Source organism: Wyeomyia smithii, chromosome 2 (assembly GCF_029784165.1).
Source record: "Wyeomyia smithii strain HCP4-BCI-WySm-NY-G18 chromosome 2, ASM2978416v1, whole genome shotgun sequence".
Lineage (NCBI taxonomy): Eukaryota > Metazoa > Arthropoda > Insecta > Diptera > Culicidae > Wyeomyia > Wyeomyia smithii.
The window spans coordinates 49213932-49233624 of NC_073695.1; the positions used below are offsets into that span (position 1 = coordinate 49213932).

Here is a 19693-nt window from a genome sequence, read left to right on the forward strand (position 1 = left end):
TAATTTACCGGAGTGTAGAACAACTAAATCAATTTGAAATTTAAAATATGGGCATTACTCATACGCGCTGCCCTACACATTAAGCGTGTAAAATTGGTGTAAAATAAAATCAGCCACAATAAGATACCTTTGTTATATGTACTATGGCAAAGAACAGTAATTTGTGTAGAGACAAGCACACCGGGAGAGTTACTTGTGGAGATTCCCAACGTGAAGAAAGTTTAGTCGCTGTCGTCGTGAGAGTGCAAAGGCAGAGAAAACGACAGTTTGAATTCCGAGCTCGCTCCGATCGAAAGCTATAGAAGAGTTGTTCCGCGGTGATACGATTGTTCCCAACTCCTGCGTGCGCAGAGGTATGCATACGGTACATTGTGCAGTAGTGAAAAAATAGTGTTTTTCTCCTGTTACTGGTGTTTCCGCATTAGAATTCCGCTCGAAAGTGACAGTTCCATTTAGTGTCGTACGGAAACAAGTGCGGTGGCAAATTTTCGGATCCCGGAAGTGCAGAATTTTTTTTTTGGTTTTTTCCTACAATATCGTGGAGCAGATCAAACCAGACCCGTGCCAGCGGAGAAATTTTGCTAAAGTGAGTCTGACATCACTAATACATTGAATCCTCGTCGTGCTCACCTACAAACACGAGTGTAACGTGTGTCCTATCGGAACCGGGATGGTAGACACGTTTGAATTTTTTGATAACGAAATTGTCTTATATCTTTAAACTAATAAACTAAAAGTTAATATATTTTTCTTATCGTTTATAATTATTGCTAAAATAGATGCTTGTTGAGATTATATAAAAAACGGTCACGGCGCAAATGCCTTGTACATTAGACAGTCATATTTTTGACAGTTATACATAGCTGAATATCATCCTAATTGATGCCAGCGTTAATTGTGAGCGCAAAGAGAAGGAACGACGATGAGTGTTGTGGCATTTTCCAAAAAAGAATTTGACCTCTTTTGTGTGTATGGGAAGGTGTAATGAATTCGATAAACTTGTGCGATTAACATCAGTACCTACCTTTGACAGCTGGCAAAATCGCATTTGAACGTCCAGGATAAAATTGCACGTGTTGCTACGATGTGTTCATTATGTCGCTGCTGCAAAATTAGAAAAAATTGACTGCATTTGATTACCATGAGCACAAACATGAATCATCTTCGAGAACTCGTGTACATTGAATGTACTTAGGTGCGCCGAATTGCATAAGTATGCGTGCTGCACAGAACGACTGCAAACTCTGTTACTAAAGCAAAGTTTGTCATGCTATCAAATTGCTTCTAGAAGTACCTATGCAAATGTCTATTTTGGCCAAAAGAATCGAACGTGATTTTGCTTTAAATCGAAAAATTATGCCTGATCCATATCTGGTAAAAAATACCTAAATTGCTGTTTTTGTGCTTTTGATTAGAATAATCATCTTAGCAAAAATATGTTATCATAATTTCGCTCAAAGCAATAAAATAAAATAACAGGAGGGTTGTGTGCAAAGCCACGACCGCAAGGTTGAAGTAGAATAGTTTCACAAGTAAGATAACCCGGCTGCTTGCGTGTCAGTCATTTTTTCTAGTAAATAAACGTTGACTAATCAGATCAATTGAATTTTGTGCTTCAACAAGGATTGACCATTTTCAATAATATAGTAAATTGCTTGTCATGGTTGGGGCTTGTTAATTTTTAAATTTTGAGATAAAATTTTTTCGGATGTCGTGCTTATGACTGAAGGAAAAGATAATTCAGTACGTTCTGAGACACAGAAATAAAGTAAAATTTATAACTTTTACAAATTTAAAAATGTAAATTAACTCAAGGAAAAACATTAACGCTTTAATAATCAGGTTTTTATTTCATCCTGAAAAGGACAATTTGTTGTTTAATTTAGTATCGGATAAGATGTCGATTACATCTTTGCGTTATCACTGACAGTGCGAACCAAGTATTCGTTGTGATAAAGTAAACTGTGAAATGCTGATATAACACTCAAAACTAGACGGCTAACGTATTGTCAAAAAGAGTCAACTTTTCATTGAATGCATTCACTAGTGCCCACTATGGCACAGAGACTGCATTTCACTAAAGTGCCTAACTCATCAGCCGCTATCGATGCTGAGATCCGCTGCAACTAGTGCGCTATCCATAGCCATGTCACAGTTGTGACCGCTATACGCTGCCATTGGTATCCACTGTCTCTGCATCAGCTGGCCTAGCTGCTACTAGTGCACTATCCATTGCTACGCTACACAGTGCAACGTCCCATAGACAAAAATCAAAAAAGTGGATTTCTTATTGAACCAATTCTATGTGCTGGTATGTTTTATACATGTTTGAGACATACTGTAATGATATTATTAACCTCCCAAGCTCACTCATACGATTATGGCACGCATCTACTGCAAAGTGGTTTCAACTACTCAAGTGACACGTTATTTTTAAAAAAAATTTCTCAGTTTTTAAATTAATTTTTTAATATACTCTATATTTTTTCATGTTAAAACCAAAATGGCAACGGTAGAGGCATGTAACTACTACATTTCACATGTTACTATTGAGACATAACGTAGCGCATTTGGAAGTTAAAGGCTTCTTAGTCATGCTTATTTATGCTTAGAGAAAAAAGACACTTTCGATTTAAAATCGATCGTCAAAAAAAGTACCCCAAAATACCTCTCTGAATTTCACTTTTTCCTCTTATTTGGAATGTCCTTCAAACTTTGGAAGTGATTGCCATTGCTCAAGTTTGCTCTTTCAACTGAAATTCGCGTTTTCGAATGATACCTCTGGAACCAAGAATGAGCAATTTGTCGTACATATGTCCCTTATTTTTATGTTTAACACGTAATTTATGTGCAAAACACATAAAAGAATCCTGGATTAACAATGTCTAGATGTTTGCAACAGTAAACCGTAAATAAACACAGTTGAAAGAGATTTAAATAGAAATAATCATAAAAACTTAATGTGATGGCGTTTAGGTCACTTTTTCATCGCCTAGAAATTATTCATAGAATTATTTATAAAATTTATAGAAATTAATATGCTTTTCAAGCCTTTTATTTCGAAATGCATAATATTCTTGAAAAATTATCATTTTATGCTTCTGTACAAAAAAATGGCGTTTGAGACATTTTTGCGATGACGTATTTGACATTCGTCAATTGTGCAAAAAGTAGTTCTCATCGGTACTAAACATTTTTCGTGTCACACCAATTGAAAAAAAATACTGGAATGGCTGTTTTGATTTTTGTCCCGCATTCCCATACATTCAACGCACTGTGCGCCACAGCTGTGGCCGCTTTCCGCCATCGCTGGTATCCACTGCACTGCTAGTGCTGCTGCTAAGGGGGGACGACTGCTGTTGTCGCTGTCTAGAACTATTATGAGCGGCTTCGGCTGAAACAGGCTCTTATATAGGCCAAATAGCATGTTTTAAATTGCAAGGTATATGATTCTGTCGACCGTGCTTGGGAAGCAAGCATATAACGACCAATCAGAGGTCGAATTTTTCGTTTTGACAAGGCTCGACTATTTTCAATAGTACAATAGTGTGAATAATAAAATTACAATTATCTCCTCTTGGGAAGAATCTAAGAAGGTTTTCCAATCTATTGCTGCAGGAACGAAGGAAATCAATCGAATACTAACCGATTTATTAGCATTTGAAATTGGACATGTTTTTCACTTTTTTCGGTTTTAGATTTTCATTTCACATCCCTATGTAGCCGAACTTCCTGAGAGAAGTATTCTACTTCAAAAACGAAACACTAACTTATACCAAAAATAAACACTACAATATGGTATTTCAAAAAAAATATATAACTTTTGGCAAACAGTGTAACAAATCTTCCAATTCTTTCTTGTAATCGACCCTTTTGAGGAAAGAACTTCTGAAAAAAAATCAGAAGATCCATTGTTTGCTTGCAAGAGGTCGCCGCTTCCGGTGACGGGTTGGTGGCCAGATCGGACATTGCCATTTTTTTTAATTGTTTTATTAAGGTGGCTTTCAGCCACAGGCTAGTTCGCCACCAAAACATTGCAAATTCGCCCCGTGTAAGAGTAAACTGACCGCCTCAATATCCTTATGATACAGGGGATAGTCAAAATAAGTAGGATAGGCAAAATTTTGATGAAATTTGAAATGCTATAGCTTCGTTAAACGTTATTCGATTTTAATAATTCGAACACCATTGAACTGGAAAACTTTTGAAGTTTCATTTTCTGACCAACGGGAGTGGCCAACGTAATCTGTATTCAAAAATATGTCTTCTTGATGGTTCCTGATGAAAAGTCTTGAAGGTAGAAGCGTCGCACGCTTTATTTGATGCAAAAATGTAAATGTCCCAATTCCGGGTTCCTCCGGGGAATCTGGATCGTTCCGAGAGTGGCCAACGTAATCTGTATTTAAAAAATATGTCTTTTGGATGATTCCTGATGTAAAATCCTGAAGATAGAGGTGTCGCATGCTATATTTTGATGCAGAAATGTGAATTCTCCCACTACGGGTTCCTTCGGGGCCTCCAAGTCGTTCCGGAAGTGGCTAATGCAGCCTATATTCAGATATATGTCTTTTAAAAGATTCCTGATGAAAAATCCTGAAGATAGAGGTGTAACACGCTATATTTGGTGCAAAAACGTAAATGTCCCCTACTAAAGGTTCCTCTGAGGACTTCCGGATGAAAAATAGCCATTTCTCGATGAGTTCTTGGCCGATACCGAATCTTGATGAACCATTCGCTTCAGAAATGATTTTGTCATCTATGCCAATGATGCAAATGAGCATTTTTATCAGGTAACCCATTACCAAATCCATCCAAAAATTAGCAGGTTTGACATGCCTACCGGAACTCAGGAATATTTCCTATATCCGGTGACCTAGGCCAGATCTGGGGTCAGAAAATGAAACTTCAAAAGTTTTCCAGTTCAATGGTGTTCGAATTATTAAAATCGAATAACGTTTAGCAAAGCTATAGCATTTCAAATTTCATCAAAATTTTGCCTATCCTACTTATTTTGACTATCCCCTGTATCTTGTTTGTGTACGATTCGGGGTGTTCCTTACAACAAAACTATTGAAAAGTTTGCCACAAGGAAATAGATTTTGGGAAAACGCTACACTCGGGAGGTGAGATTTCAGGAAAATGGTGCACTCGAGATTATCTTTCAAAAAATGTTATGCAGCCATTCCGACGAGGTAGCAATAATATAATATTTATTCAAACACGTATTTTTTCATTTCATCTTCTGAACACGCAAAATTTAACCACGTTATATGCAGCCATACCACCCGTCGTTACACGTTCATTATGTTTAGTCTGATCAGGAACCATGTATTTTAGCCGACGAATAAAAAACCAACGCAATAGAACGAAATCGGTTATTGCTTGAATCGCCTCCGCTTCGATTCACACTCCCGCAAGCAAACCGGTCGTATGCCACTGAAGCTGTGATGAGGCACACCTGACTTAGAGGAACAAACTTGCAAGCATAATCCGGGCTGCACGTAAGAACCCAACAGCTGCCAATATTAAGCGCATGTTGCAAAATAATACAAATATGAACGTCATAAATTCAGACTACATACAGAATCACTACCAACTGTACTACTTTTTGCATGAGGTAATAGATATATCTCACGAAACGAACGATGATATCGACTTGTAGGCGGCGCATTGTATTTTTCAACCACGCATGTTTGCTAACCCTATTGGATTGACAAATAATATTGTGACTCGAACCTAATGATCGTGCTGATTTTGTAGCTTTGGCACAGTTAGTCGCGCTTGATGCAAACTGACGATCCATTACAGGGGACAAGCCTGTTTCCTTAGGTGCGACACGACGGGGTATTGGCAATCTACTGATGTGTACGTGCTATAATTATGCATAATTTACGTCTAGTTTCAATTTTATCGCACCGCTGATTATTCCAACTTCTTCTTTCTCTATAAAATCAGTTTTACACAGACTTCCGTCCAGTTTTTTTTCATGGATTGCACACCTGCAGGTTGAACCGATGCGGAATGTCATTGTTTACTTTTCCTTTGCATCCAAAATCGGAAAACGGAACGTTTAGTTTTACCCAAAGTACCGTCGATTTCGTACAGGAGAAATTTTACCTCGTTCCTACCACTTCACGAAACTTTACTAGACAGTCGTATAGGGATTGTCATTTATTTTTAGTGCTTGTAGACTATTCTTTTTTCTTTGACCCAAGAAAGGAAAATTAGAGTTTTCTATCTCAATTTTTGTCCTGTCATATAGAATTAGAAGTTCAGACAAAATAATCTGCTAAAATGAAAATTTTCTTTATATGAAACAGTTTCTCAACTGCAATATTATTAGGTATGTAGTGTTTTACTTCTGGTTTTGCTGATTAGGACAGCTTTTTTTCTAGGACAAAAAGACAAATCGCGTATAAAAATCAACTATTAATACTATTAAATCCTTTATTATGATCAGCTAATTTTAGAGGAAACAAAATAGAAAACCGCTATGAATACATGTGGAAATTTTCACAGCGAAAGGTGATGTTTGATAGTTTCCCACCAGTGAAAGGCTAACTGCAGGTACGGATTGATTTATGATTTAATTGGTTACCTTTCTAAAAGTGTCATTGTACAATATACAGCCTCTATAATTGATTTCTCATGACAGTACACGAGCGCATATTATCCTGAGTAGCGTGACAATTGTGGTATGTAAGGGAGCGCCTACGGTACAGAGGTTGTTCATTCGCCTGTTAAAACTACTGAGTTATTTCGTTTCAGTGTCAGCCGGTTTTGTGTTGTCCCGCAACAGCACTAATTGTGGCACTACAGGAAACTGTTCCTCGTCGCCCAGGCGATGCGATTAGTGCTTCTGAATACTTTTATTTACAATTTTGCAAATATGCGTGTTTTAAATAATTAGGTATATAGCCAACAACGCTACTTGCAAGTTGTTTTTAATTAAATTTTCAAATCTTCAAACAAGTGTATTCACAGGGAGCTTCTTTGAATTTTTTGGTTGGAAATTATGATTCAATCCTCTCTTCCATAGTTGCTTCAGCATATCAAGTTCAACAATCACACGTGGGTGATATTTCTAGTACTCTGCATGCAAAAACTCTTTTGGGATTTAACAAAACAAGATCGTTTTCTTGGCAAAATGACCGAAACACTATGGTGCTAAAACACTATTAAGAAGATAAGAACAAATTGGAACGGGTGACTCGTATAATTTCCATTCCATTTACAAAGTTAGAATGATGACTCAGAGTTCTACATGGTGGTTTTTAGCATAAAAATATAAATTTATGCCTTTTTATCTGCCGACTTGTGAGTAGTCGACGCTTTTGGCATTTGGCTGGCAAAAATTAAGACATTTCAACAAAATTAAGTCTTTTTCTTCACACAGATTTAAATTTTCTGCAGTACACACCATAGTTCAGTATGCATAATGAATAATTTGTTTAAGGGGTCATCCACGAAGGGTTTTCGCTGTGGGAAAGCAAATATGGTGGAAAAAAATTAAATTTTTGCATGTTTGTATGTGTTAACATTCGCATATGAGTGTGTGAGCTCATATGTATGTATATATGTTCAATGTAAGCCAAAGTGAGAGACAATTACTATGAAGTAATGTAGGAAATTCAAAAAGCAAAGGAAATCCTTGGTGCAAAATTTTAATTCGGAACTTGATCTTCTGTTTATTATACACTGACTTTGCAGCTAACTGTTTAATGTACAGGACAATTGGGTTGTTTAGTTATTCACGGATTTCTGATTTTTATATATCAGCTTAAAGAGTGTAATTTTCTGAGCAAAACGTGATTTTATATCGTGAATTTCATATTGTCCTTCGATTTTTAAATGAAGAATACAAATCCAAATCGCTACAATGACAGTTGGTATATGGGCAAACTGTCATTGTAGCGATTTCGAGCAGATTTAATTCGTTATTTCAAAATTGGAGGACAACGATGGAATTTTTTTGAAAATCACGTTTTGCTTAGAAAATGCAGCTTTTTCAGATGATATAAAAAACTGATATAGCTAAACAACCCAATTGCGGGGTTAGCGCTACGATCCTATTGACACTAACAGTCTCTCCCGAGCCGAGAATCGAACCTACGACGACTGCTTGCTAGACCAGCATTCGAACCTCAAGACCAACTGGAAGGGTGAAATTCAATTAAATTGTAAACAGGGAAAGGAATTTCCTGGACATGTAACGCCAACACAAGAGCCCTAAGTGACGTACTCACAAGCATTATGTCCAAGTCTTGGTTGTGTTCGGGACTCAAAACAGTAGCAGTACGTCGGTCCTTCTGCGAGAAAGTGGGCCTTGCAAGCCTGCCTGAAAACGGACTAACAATTGGATACTCGGAACATAGGACAACCGATCTCTCAGTACCCGTGTATTTTCCAAAGAAATAAAAAAACCGCAAGTTCAACATCGTAGCGCTGCAGGAGCTATGCTGGAAAGGGACGATGGTGCGTACATGTAGGGATAGACACACCATCTACCAGAGTTGTGGTGACACACATGAGCTGGACACAGCTTTTATAGTGATGGGTTAGATGCAGAAGCGGGTAATCATGTGGTGGACGGTTTATCCCAGAATGTGCAGGTTAAAAATCAATAGCCGATTCTTTAACATTGGCTTTTTAAACGGGCACTGCCCTCACCTCCACCCAGTTGGAACGTGCATACGATCGTTGCCCAAAACATGATGTCAAGATTGGTATCGGGAATAACAACGCTGAGGTCGGAGGAGGAATTTAGACCGGTAATTAGACGATCCAGCGCACACCGGCTGACGAATGAAAATGGCCTATGACTAATCGGCTTCGCCGCCTTCAAGTACATGCCCATACGTAGCACCTTTTTCCAGTATAGCCTTCTACATCGGTACACCTGGAGATCACCCAACCAAACAGAAACTCAAATCGACCACGTTTTGATATATGGTCAGCGCTTTTCAGACATTATCGACTTCAAAACAAGTTGGGGCGCTAACATTGACTCGGACCACTACCTAGTTATGGTGAAGCCACCCAAAAACTACGAGCTTTCTCTCGAGGACGAGCTGGAAAAGCCCCTCTAGAGGTCTACTGGAACACCGTCAAGTCAGCCATCGTACCGAGTCGACGTAACGAATGGTTTGACGAGGAATGTCGGCAGATATTAGATGAAAGGAACGCAGCGAAGGAAGTAATGTTGCCTAGAACCACTTGTCAGAACGTGGAGCGATACAAACAGAAACGGAGACAACAAATCCAACTTTTCCAAGAAAAAGGGGCCGCCAGGAGGAGGGGGAGTTCGAAGAACTACAACAGCGGTACCACTCATGAAACACGAAAGTTCTATCAGAAATTCAACGCATCTCGCAATTGTCCCTCGAGCCGAAATGTGTAGGAATAAGGATGGTAGTATCTTGACAGATGATCGTGAGGTGACCGAAAGGTGGAGACAGCACTTCGATGAACATCTGGTTGGCGTACAGGCAGGAGACCAAAATAACGACGCAGGAGACTCTGTCGGTCCAGCAAGCGACAGAGATGTGCCACCCCCACCGGTAGGCGATGTTAATGATGCTTTCTATCCGGCTGCTTAAAAACAACAAGACAGCTGGAAAGGACGGTATCGGAGCGGAGCTTCTCAAGATGGTCCCGGCAAGTAGGCCAGTTGTCTGCATCGCTGATTGTCAAGATTCGGGAAACTAAATGCCTACCCGAGGAGTAGAAGGATGGGGTTATTTGCCCCATCTACAAGAAAGGCAACAAGCTAGATTGTGAAAACTACCGAGCGATCACTATCCTGAATTGGGTGCCGCCAACAAAGTGATATCCCAAATAATTTTCAACACTTATCACCACTTACTAACAGATTTTGGGGAAGTTAATAGACCGGCTTTATGGAGCGTCGGTTCACAACGGACCAGATCTTTATTCTGCGGCAGATCCTTCAAAAAATCCGCGAATACAGAGTCCCTACGCACCATCTCTTCATCGACTTCAATGCCGCTTATGACACGATTAATCGAAAAGAGCTATGGAGAATACTCGACAAAAACAGCTTCCCCGCTTGCCAGACGGATAAAGGTGATGATTTTGAGGCAGTCAACGAGTTCCTGTGCCTTGACTCAATGGTGACTGAGAACAACAATACCAGCCGCGAGATTAGGAGACGAATTATAAGCGGGAGTCGAGCCTACTATGGGTTCCACAAAAAAATACGGTCGAAACGTTCAAGTCCCCGCGCGAAATGCAGCTTCCACAAAACGCTTTTTGAACCATTTGTTCGCTACGGGCATGCGACGTGGACAATGCTTGAAGAGGACCTGTGAGCGCTCGGAGTTTTCGAACGTCGGGTGTTAAGAACCATCTTCGGTGGTGTGCAGGAAAACGGAGTGTGGAGACGGAGAATGAACCATGAGCTCGCGCAACTACGGTAAACCCAGCATCCAGAAAGTGGCCAAAGTTGGACGGATACGTTGTAGAACGACGGACAACTACCCTGGAAAATTGGTTCTCGCCTCAAATCCGGTTGGTACGAGACTAAAGGAAGCGCAAAGAACAAGGTTGTTAGACCAGGTGCGGGGTGCTGCGGGATCGGAGGTGGGCAGCCATGAACCGATCAAGTTGGCGGAATGTCTTAGGTACGGCCATTAAAAAAAGTAAACAAGTGTTACCAGACTAGTGTGCCGTGTCAAACAAATGTTGTATGAAAAAAAAAGTGTTACCAGAGAGATGATCCAGGAACTCATTAGCGTGGTTTCCACTACACAAAATAACATATTAATACACAATATTGAAAAAATTCAAATACATTCACTAAATGATCAAGAAAAATGAAAAAAAATATGCCTCTGTTATTAAAACTCATACTTTTGAGCTTAAACAAAACAAAATGTTCTAACGAAAAACGATTCGATTCGACTGATTCTGTTAGACGAAGAAAGCAAAACCATATTCACTTTTCGATTTCGTGTTTTATAATCAGTTTATCAAAAGCCGGCAGTCGGTAGAAGAGAAATCAGTGAAATGGAACGTACCATGACTCATTCTGATCAACACTACGTCTTGTTTTTTTTTTTGCTCAGCTTTGATTACCGGCATTTTCAACGGCTGTGACAAACTATGGTTTACCAGTATTGGGAGAGCAAGTGTGCCCATCGTTCGCTAATATGATTGCCACCTCCCGTACCTGTTCTCTTGTTTATCCGTTCAGCTGTAAAGTTTCGGCTCGTGCCTGTATCGGCGGCATGTTAAAATTCATGACGCGTACATCTGGCAGTGCAAGTGGTGAAATTCAGTTTGTTTAATTGTTTTGAAACTTGACCTTGATAGGAATCGATTCATGTGTTGATTATATGTGGTTGAAAAGGCACTCTAGCGGTTTTCAGTTCCGGTTTATTTATATGGTTAGCCACGGTGGAAAATTTATTTCACGACTAATGTTACTCATTTTTTTTTCAGAAATGGCGGTAAACGTGTATTCGACCAATGTGACAACAGATAACTTATCCAGGCATGACATGCTATCGTGGGTTAACGACTGCCTCCGGTCCCAGTTCACGAAGATCGAGGAGCTGTGTACGGGTGCCGCTTACTGTCAGTACATGGATATGCTGTTTCCAGGTTCAGTGCCGATGAAGCGTGTCAAATTCCGTACCAATTTAGAACACGAATATATCCAAAATTTCAAAATCCTGCAAGCGGCTTTCAAAAAAATGAACGTCGATAAGGTTAGTGGTGAATGGCTTTATTGACGTAATTAGCTTTATGAACAAATCCAGTAATTACTCATCACAGGCGGTTAGTTGATATTTGAACTTTCACATTGACCACTTCACTCAATTGCTCTCAGATTGGTCAATAAACCCGATTCTCATTTGTTCAGAAAGTTAGATCGTACATTACGAACTTTCGTTCCGGTCTAGGTCATTCCGGTGGATAAGCTGATTAAGGGACGTTTTCAAGATAACTTTGAATTTTTGCAATGGTTCAAAAAATTCTTCGATGCCAACTATGACGGTCGAGAGTACGACGCACTGGAGGCACGATTCGGTATCCTGCTAGGTTCGGGTGCGATCCAAAACGAGCTGGGTGTCGGCGAGCTGCCGAAGCGACACATCCAGGCACCAAAATCGCAGAAGTTACCCCCTCACCACGTTTCATCCACTGGTAGTGTAGTGCTCTTTGTCTATGATTGTCTGTTCTTGTTTGTAAACGCAATCTTCCCTTTTTTGAGTTCTTAGTATACGACGAACGAGGAGGTAGAATATGATCGGCTGGCTAGAATAGCGACACAGTTTTCCATTGATTGATTTGCTGTTCCAATGGCATCTAAAATTGCGCTTACGCTAATACCTGTTTTTTTGGGTATTTAACATTTAACCACAATGGCCGTTAATTTCATTACTCATATTCTTTGTACAGAATAATAGCTAACGTTGGAATAGTGTTGCGTAGCGCATTGAAGGTTCGGAAGCTTAAGGGGTTCTGAAACGTAATTTTGCATTCGGTACTGAAATAATATCGTTTACTGTTTTACAGAAAACAGAATTTACGCTTGATGATATTAGAAAATCCGAGAATGAAAATTAATTGTGTTAATATTGTATTTAGGGAACCTTCGAGTTGAGTAACGCTATTTATGTTGAAATAATTTTTTTTTCGAAAAGACATTTATTATCATAATATAACCTAAATAACGTATAATCACTTGTCTAGTATAATTAGCATATTACTCATATTTCATAATAATTTTGTTTCATTTTTATTTTCTATAGATAATCCCTATTGATAGATTAATCAAGGGCCGCTTTCAAGATAATTTTGAATTTTTGCAATGGTTTAAGAAATTTTTCGACGCAAACTATGACGGTCGAGATTACGACGCTTCCCTGGCTAGGGATAACTTACCAATGGGAATGGGCGGCGCCGGTGCTCCCAAGGGCAACGGTATCGCAGTAGCGGCCGTACCTCGCAAGGCACCAATCGTCTCATCCACATCACGAGATAAAATTAAACCGAGTATGTGTTTTTTTTTCTTTCCATTTATTTATTTGTTCATCATCATAGCTAGTCATTGTCCTTTTTTGGTTGAACCATCGAATGTGTATAGAAACATGCAGAACATATCGGTTTTCGTTCAGTGTTTGTCCAAAGTAATTAGGTGTAGCATGCATCATTAAGAACTCACCAGAACCGTTTAGTTTAGTTTTTTTTTTAATTTGAAGAGTATACTATTCTATATCTAAGTTATTATTATCGTTCAGCACAACAGTTTCCATTTCGCTCAATGCACACATCGTCACTTTGTCTCTTTTAATTGACAACGGCAGAATATCACTTTTAAATTTTAAACCATATCTATGTGTTTCACTAGTTCTCATTTATGATTGGTCTTGTATTGCAAGTGAATGTGGGTGGAGACGTGTTTTGCTGCTGGTGATAACAACGTTAATAACATGTTACTAACCTGCTTAATACCTTTAACAGAATTTTTAGTAAATACCTTTTAAAATAACAATGGGATTAATTCCTTAATGGTTGAAGAATTTTTAAAGACAAATCAGTGTCTCAACTTAAAATGTATTATGAAATGTTATCGAAATGGCATAGTTAAAGCAAGTTAACTGAGAATTTAATTCATCTCACAAACAAAAAGTTTAGTGCCCTGTGCTGTGCGCAAGACGTCGTTTTAGTATATATCGCACCTCATTAACTGTGAAGTTATTCTGCTACGATGAGGACACATATTTACCTTGACATAATCATTGCAAAACTGGATCAAGGTCGCTGTATTGTTTGCTTTTCTCATTTTTCATATGTATATAAGTCTCACAGTTGAGAAATCGTTATTTTTCCGAATATTTATAATTATAGGCTATACAACAGTCCTAACGTAAAGATAACTGTTTACTAACAATACAGCATTGCTAATATTTTCATTTTGCTACTGTGCTGAAATCGCTTGTTGCTTCAGAGAAAAAAAATCGAATGCCATTTTTAGCGAGAATCAAATCGATCCTACCCGCCGTCCTCCTCTTTCGCATACGTTATTTTCGCTAGTATTATGAAACTGCTTCTAATTAAAGGATAGAATTGTTTAAACGTGTTTAAAATAATCGTAGCGTAACCTGCACTAAATTGCTACATTTTTTTCTTCTTTTTACCTTTATTTTACCTTGGTTTGTTTCTTTTATTTCGTTGGTAAAACACCATGAAAATCAAAAAAATAAAAATATTGTACCCGGCAAAACCCACTAATCTAATCCAGTGTCCAAAGTCACACCCAGTAGACCAACAGCACCGATGGGTAACCTAGAGCGCCGACAGATCGGCGGGGTTGGCGTCACAACCAACGCCAGCAAATCCTCCTCGCAGAACAGCGTGACGAACCAGCAGGTAGATGAATTGACCAATCAGGTGCAGGATATGCGGTTACATCTGGAAGGACTGGAAAAGGAACGTGATTTCTACTTCAGCAAGCTGCGAGACATTGAGATATTGTAAGGCACTGCCTTGCGGCAGAAGTGCTCTGGACTAATTTCAGTGTGGTATTGATTTTATTTTATTTCTTCATTGCAGATGTCAAGAGGACGAACCAACTGATGCGCAAAATGAGCTGGTCCAAAGAATTTTGAATATTCTGTATGCGACGGAGGTAGGTGTAAGTTAATTTGATGTTATTTTTTGTTGCTTAAAGTGTACGGTAACTTTGATACTTTTTATAAAGATTTTTATAGTTGTTACTTTGGATTACACGAGTCAGTGATCTCTTGAAACTGCCAAGGATTATTCTATAGATCAAAACTGTTACTACCTAACATGAAGGAGTTCCGTTTTTTAATCCTTTTTTAAGAACAATTCTTGAGGACAGTATATGTAGAAAACTGTAGCGACATTTCCCCACTGGATCACTTGATTACAACAATGTTGATTCCATTGAAAAAAATACATTACCTAGCAAACATATTTAGGGAAAAGAAAAATTGTGTCTCGACGTATGCTGTTTATCATTTACATGGTATCAACACAAAGTTGCTAGACTTTTTCATGAGATGATTCAGATAAATCCAATGTCCTGACCAGACAATTCATACTCTACAGCTACAAATACATCCGCAAGTATTTAGTGTTAAGGTAGAGGTTGTCGGGTTCACATGCTTTAAAATTTATCAAATATTTGTCTACATGCACTCATAAATGGATTCAAATTTCGCTAGTCTTGCAATGTTCGGGTTTTGGTATTGTTGCTCTTCTACTCGGTATTTCCATTCAAAATGATCTTTAAGTCAGAAAATCTTGATAAACTTTGTACAGCTTTGAAATTTGAAGAAAATAATTCTCTGCTTCTTTTTGACGTATACGTTATGTATTCTTCTGTGAAAAACTCCAAGTCTTTCATACCTGTATGTGTGTAAACTTTCAACCAAATTAAAGATTCGTTTGTTCGATGTGAAATTTCTCTATTGTGAACCATATAACTTTTTTTGATTCTGATCTTTGTCAAATTCTGAAAATTATTCGTGGCAACTTGGGAGTCCCTTCTTTTAATGCGTAAATGGCACTAAATTTACGTTTCTTTGTCAATACAAGGATCACTCCTACATTTTCACCCCTCCAAATTCTATTTCAAAAATTGTCGTATAGCACAGTTTAACTTTTTTTGTTACATGCGAGTGGTAGTTCTAAAATTTCTCTTTTCTACAACAGGACGGTTTCGCACCTCCGGATGATATGCCTCCAGAGGAAGAGGAATATTAAAGCTAATCGGTGGTCAAGCTGACACACACCCTTCGCCCCACTGTTCCAGGAAGAAGGAAAGACAAATAGGAGAAACAGCCATTCTATTTTCAACTGTCAACAGTGTGAGATCAAACAAGACAACACAGTAAATAAGAGGAAGCTGTAATTAAAAGATATGAGAGAAATAAGATTGCGGTAGTGATGAGTTTTTTTTGTATTTAAATATTATTCAGTATATTATCGATACCAATTACCAACGTGACTAACTAGAGCAGTTGAGTTTCGACAGTAAATGAACAGCGAAAGAAGGAAATCGCATCAGGTTAGATAGAATGTAGATCCTCTGAAAATAACAACATCGATTACGAGAAAGAGGTATCTCGGCATCCCGTTTACATTTAGGCTAAATCGTAATTGACGCAGCATATAAGATTTCGTTCAAGCATTTCCTTATATCCCAACGGAAGACAATATGTGTATCGCAAGTATTTCGAAAGGGTGCAAATTTACCTATCCTACAATTATTGTTAATATGCATTTTCTCGTATATTGTATGATATGGCTTGAAAAATTGTGTTGTCTACAATGTTTTCTTCAGTTTGAATGCTTAAGGCCAAATATTAAAAAAAAAAGATCAATATTAGCAAGGCCCATATCGCGCTCTACACAACTCAGTAATGCATAAGCCTTGTTACTCATAATAAAAATTAGTATCCAATTCCTACAAAACTTTACCCTGAAAACTACCGCTAAAATACCTGATGTTAAACGGATCACTATTTTTTTGAAACAGTGATTCACAATGATCGGATTTTTACTCTGTGCTACTAGTGCATAGCTACATCATAGATAGTGCAAGGTCATAAATGCAGCGCGAATGTTGAAACAGTACTCATTTTTATTTGTAAATCAATTGTGTGAGAACAACGTGTAAGATGAACATACACACAAACATTAGCTCAAATACTCTGTTAAAATAAGAACGAAAGAAAAAAAATCAACGTTCTCCCAAATGTATTAAAAATACAAAAACGGACAATGTCGCGATGCTACAGCTGACGAAAGAAATATATCACGATCAAAGTTTGCTGCTTTTTTGTAATCTAACATAACACTATAAAACACTTTGAAAGCATTTCTGTTTTGTTATCTCCTATCGCTGGCAGCGAAAGTTTCGACTCTATACAAAACAGTATGTAACATAAAACCAAGAAAAATATGAATAAAAAAAACAAATCCTAACAAATTTCGGTTCTAAGGAAAGCCTGTTTTTTTTCTTCTGTACACGGACATTATCACTAATGTGAATTTTTTTCATTCAATAGAAAATACCGTCACTGAAGCAATTAGGATGTGTTTTACTTACTGATGAACTGATGACAGCAAAATTATTTGCAGGAAATATTTCAACAACAAATTAGTTTGTGTTTTTGTAATAGTTTGCAACACTACAAATTTAGAAACTGAAGAACTTTCGATCCGTCAATATCTCAAATTATCTACCTCAATTCACTGAATACTTTTTCCACTATTTTACATATCATTAAAACAGTTTTAATTCAACATTGTCCAGAAAGTCCGGTCCAAAGTGTAATCGAAACGGAGTTTTACGAGTTTAATTTCAGTTTGCAAAGGATCTCCAGAGCAAAACCGTACTAGAGGGTCTCAGAATTTCACCGAACTGTTCCTACAGAAGTTTATCGACCAATGAAAAAAATCTAAATGAAAATGATAAAAGAACCAAGGAGGGAAGTCAAATTGCGCAGAGATCAGAAAAGATCACAGAAATATTGAATACATATAGCAAAACGCAAACGCAATATATTAACAAACGCAAATTTATTAAATCATTTGATTACTAGGTGCATACTTTCACTTTCGAAAGGTTCCACTGTAGGCGAAACAGATTCATTTTCCTGCCACTTTTTGGATGTCTTCACTTTTGTGCGTTCCATCACAGAAAGGACGATTCTTGGTATGCTTACAGTTACATAACCAGTAAGTGCCTGTCTTTTCCACCTGGAACCGCACCGGTCTAGAAGTTAAAAAAAGAGATTAACTATTTGGGTTTCTGAATTATATAATGGTGCCCAAACCTCAACGTAATTTTGTACTGCTCTAATTTATGTGTACCATCGCAGAGAGGTTGTGATTTTGATTTGCCACACAGACACCATGAGTATCGTTTACCTGTTTGGTTATAATACATTTTGATCAAACATATTCCAAAACTGTAATTGTTTTACAACCTTCTTGTAGCTCTATCCTGAAGGGTTTTTTGTCGTAGATCACGCCATTACCTTGCTGGTGCTGTGCGGTGGATAGATGTGCAATAACATTCTTTGGGATGTGTTCACTGCTGCTTGGTCGAATAGAGGTTGCTGAAAACGATCTCTGTTGATGTAAGCATAAACAATTAATTAGTGTTGATTTCAGAAGTGATTAATTCATCTTACTAGAATTTGTAATGAGGCCCGATTAAACAACTTTCTGCCCATTAAATGCATGCTTGCTGTAAATGTTATTCTAAATAAAGTTGATTGTAGAAAAATCTGTAAACATCGGTAAGCCGCCTAGTCGGTGTGGTTCTATTTTGTTTCCTGACAAATTGAGGGTGTTAATTAAATAATAGTTAATTTTACTGTGAATTTTCCCCCAAACTAGGATGCTATTTTCACTTGAGTTGAATTTTTTTTGTCTGTTGAAAAACTCGAGTAATTAACTCAAATTTATTACATTCATTGCGACGGTACTAGCAAGTAAAAAATGAACGAAACATTAACCAATTTTCCAGCTTGTCCATGATATTTGACATTGCGATGTTCAGCCTCAGTCACACCGCGTACGTCAAGTTATCTGCATTGAGGTGCGTTCATAAATAAGAGCAAGCCCACCAGTGGCTAAATTGAAGTTTCTAAAGCTAGTTTGGCAACTCCCACCATAACGCGGCAACCGCACCGGGCGTTGCTATGTTGGTTTGGGAAATAGCAATCCCACCTCGGGTAGTAGCGAGTTAATAAATTTGGCAACGCGATAGCATCGTTGCTATTTGATGAATAATGTCAAACTGTTGTTTGTTTTGTTATGCTCGATAGTGAATGTTCGTAACAATATTATGAAAATAATGAGTGTTTCGAACATAATTTGTCGGCCTCGGAAGACGAAATGCTTCGCCTTGGTTAAACACGTCGTAGGACGCAAGTATCGGCGTGAACCAGTCTATATTAATTTCGATTGAGCTGAAATTTTACACAGGGTGTTTTTTCGGGCGGGTAAACATTTATAGTTTATTTTGAAATTCGAGATGACCATTTTTGTTGGCACTGTAATCTACACGAAGCATAAAGCTCAAGTCCTCACAAGATTGGTCAACCTTGTCATTATTTCAGTAAACCTGGAAGGTTTGAGCGAATTGCTCAGGAGTATTACCGACTATTGCTGCTGACTCTTTTGAAGGCATGCTAGTCTCAGTTTTCCGTTGCATCCGGTTGTAGAATAAAAAATCATTTTTCGCATCTACAGCTGTTTTAATCTTCGAAAACAACGTAAGACGAATTCGAAAGCGGCGTTACCGAAAAAAAAAACATTGGTAAAACGCTGGATGGCAAACTTTCTTAACATAGTGGTCAATATTTTACCGTTTTCCAGGCTGAGAGCCACCCCGAATCTTTCCAAAAATCCTTTTCATACTCGCGTATAAAAAGATTTGTTTCGCGAAATCATTTTCTTCGTCACTCAACCAAATACTCGAGAACAATTTCCGCGTTCTACATTTAAATTTTGTTTGCCTGAAAATTTGCAAATGTTAATGGCAAATTGTAGGAATCGAGATAGCACAAAGTACAAAATACAATTAATGACAGTTTGCCAATTTTGAGTACAATAGTTATTGAAGGTAACGTTGCAAAACGTTCCACGGTCTAACGCAATTACTTTAATTAAACATACA

At 38.0% G+C, this 19693-nt stretch overlaps 2 protein-coding genes across 10 annotated transcripts; one reads left to right on the top strand and one right to left on the bottom strand.

The window, feature by feature from the left end:
- Positions 1-232: 232 nt before the first annotated feature.
- LOC129722072 (microtubule-associated protein RP/EB family member 1) lies at positions 233-17091 on the top strand. 9 transcript variants are annotated; one of them, XM_055675298.1, is made up of 6 exons: positions 233-353; positions 11464-11732; positions 12780-13023; positions 14273-14504; positions 14584-14665; positions 15712-17091. In XM_055675298.1, exons 2-6 carry the CDS (start codon positions 11466-11468, stop codon positions 15760-15762), a joined length of 876 nt encoding a protein of 291 aa, XP_055531273.1. In that variant the 5' UTR covers positions 233-353; positions 11464-11465; the 3' UTR covers positions 15763-17091. The 9 variants fall into 9 exon arrangements, with proteins under 9 accessions (XP_055531273.1, XP_055531272.1, XP_055531275.1 ...); XM_055675297.1 differs by lacking the exon at positions 12780-13023 and adding an exon at positions 11928-12171 and having other exon boundaries at positions 252-586; XM_055675300.1 differs by lacking the exon at positions 12780-13023 and adding an exon at positions 11928-12171 and having other exon boundaries at positions 252-586; positions 14584-14659.
- A 473-nt stretch (positions 17092-17564) lies between these two features.
- Positions 17565-18546, bottom strand: LOC129722074 (CDGSH iron-sulfur domain-containing protein 3, mitochondrial). Its single transcript, XM_055675305.1, has 4 exons — positions 18201-18546; positions 17994-18138; positions 17841-17934; positions 17565-17779 (listed from the first exon to the last, which is right to left on the bottom strand). The coding sequence occupies exons 1-4, from the start codon at positions 18249-18251 to the stop codon at positions 17653-17655; spliced, it is 417 nt and encodes a 138-aa protein (XP_055531280.1). The 5' UTR covers positions 18252-18546; the 3' UTR covers positions 17565-17652.
- Between the last annotated feature and the right edge of the window lie 1147 nt (positions 18547-19693).

Excerpts from the sequence above, each read along its gene's own strand:
- LOC129722072 (XM_055675298.1), top strand. The coding sequence starts at position 11,466 with ATGGCGGTAAACGTGTATTCGACCAATGTGACAACAGATAACTTATCC. Across the intron at positions 13,024-14,272 it reads ACGAGATAAAATTAAACCGA|TGTCCAAAGTCACACCCAGT; the intron begins GTATGTGTTTTT and ends AATCTAATCCAG. Across the intron at positions 14,666-15,711 it reads TGTATGCGACGGAGGTAGGT|GACGGTTTCGCACCTCCGGA; the intron begins GTAAGTTAATTT and ends TTTCTACAACAG.
- LOC129722074 (XM_055675305.1), bottom strand. The coding sequence starts at position 18,251 with ATGCATTTAATGGGCAGAAAGTTGTTTAATCGGGCCTCATTACAAATT. Across the intron at positions 17,935-17,993 it reads CAGGATAGAGCTACAAGAAG|GTAAACGATACTCATGGTGT; the intron begins GTTGTAAAACAA and ends ATAACCAAACAG. Across the intron at positions 17,780-17,840 it reads CAGTACAAAATTACGTTGAG|ACCGGTGCGGTTCCAGGTGG; the intron begins GTTTGGGCACCA and ends TTTAACTTCTAG.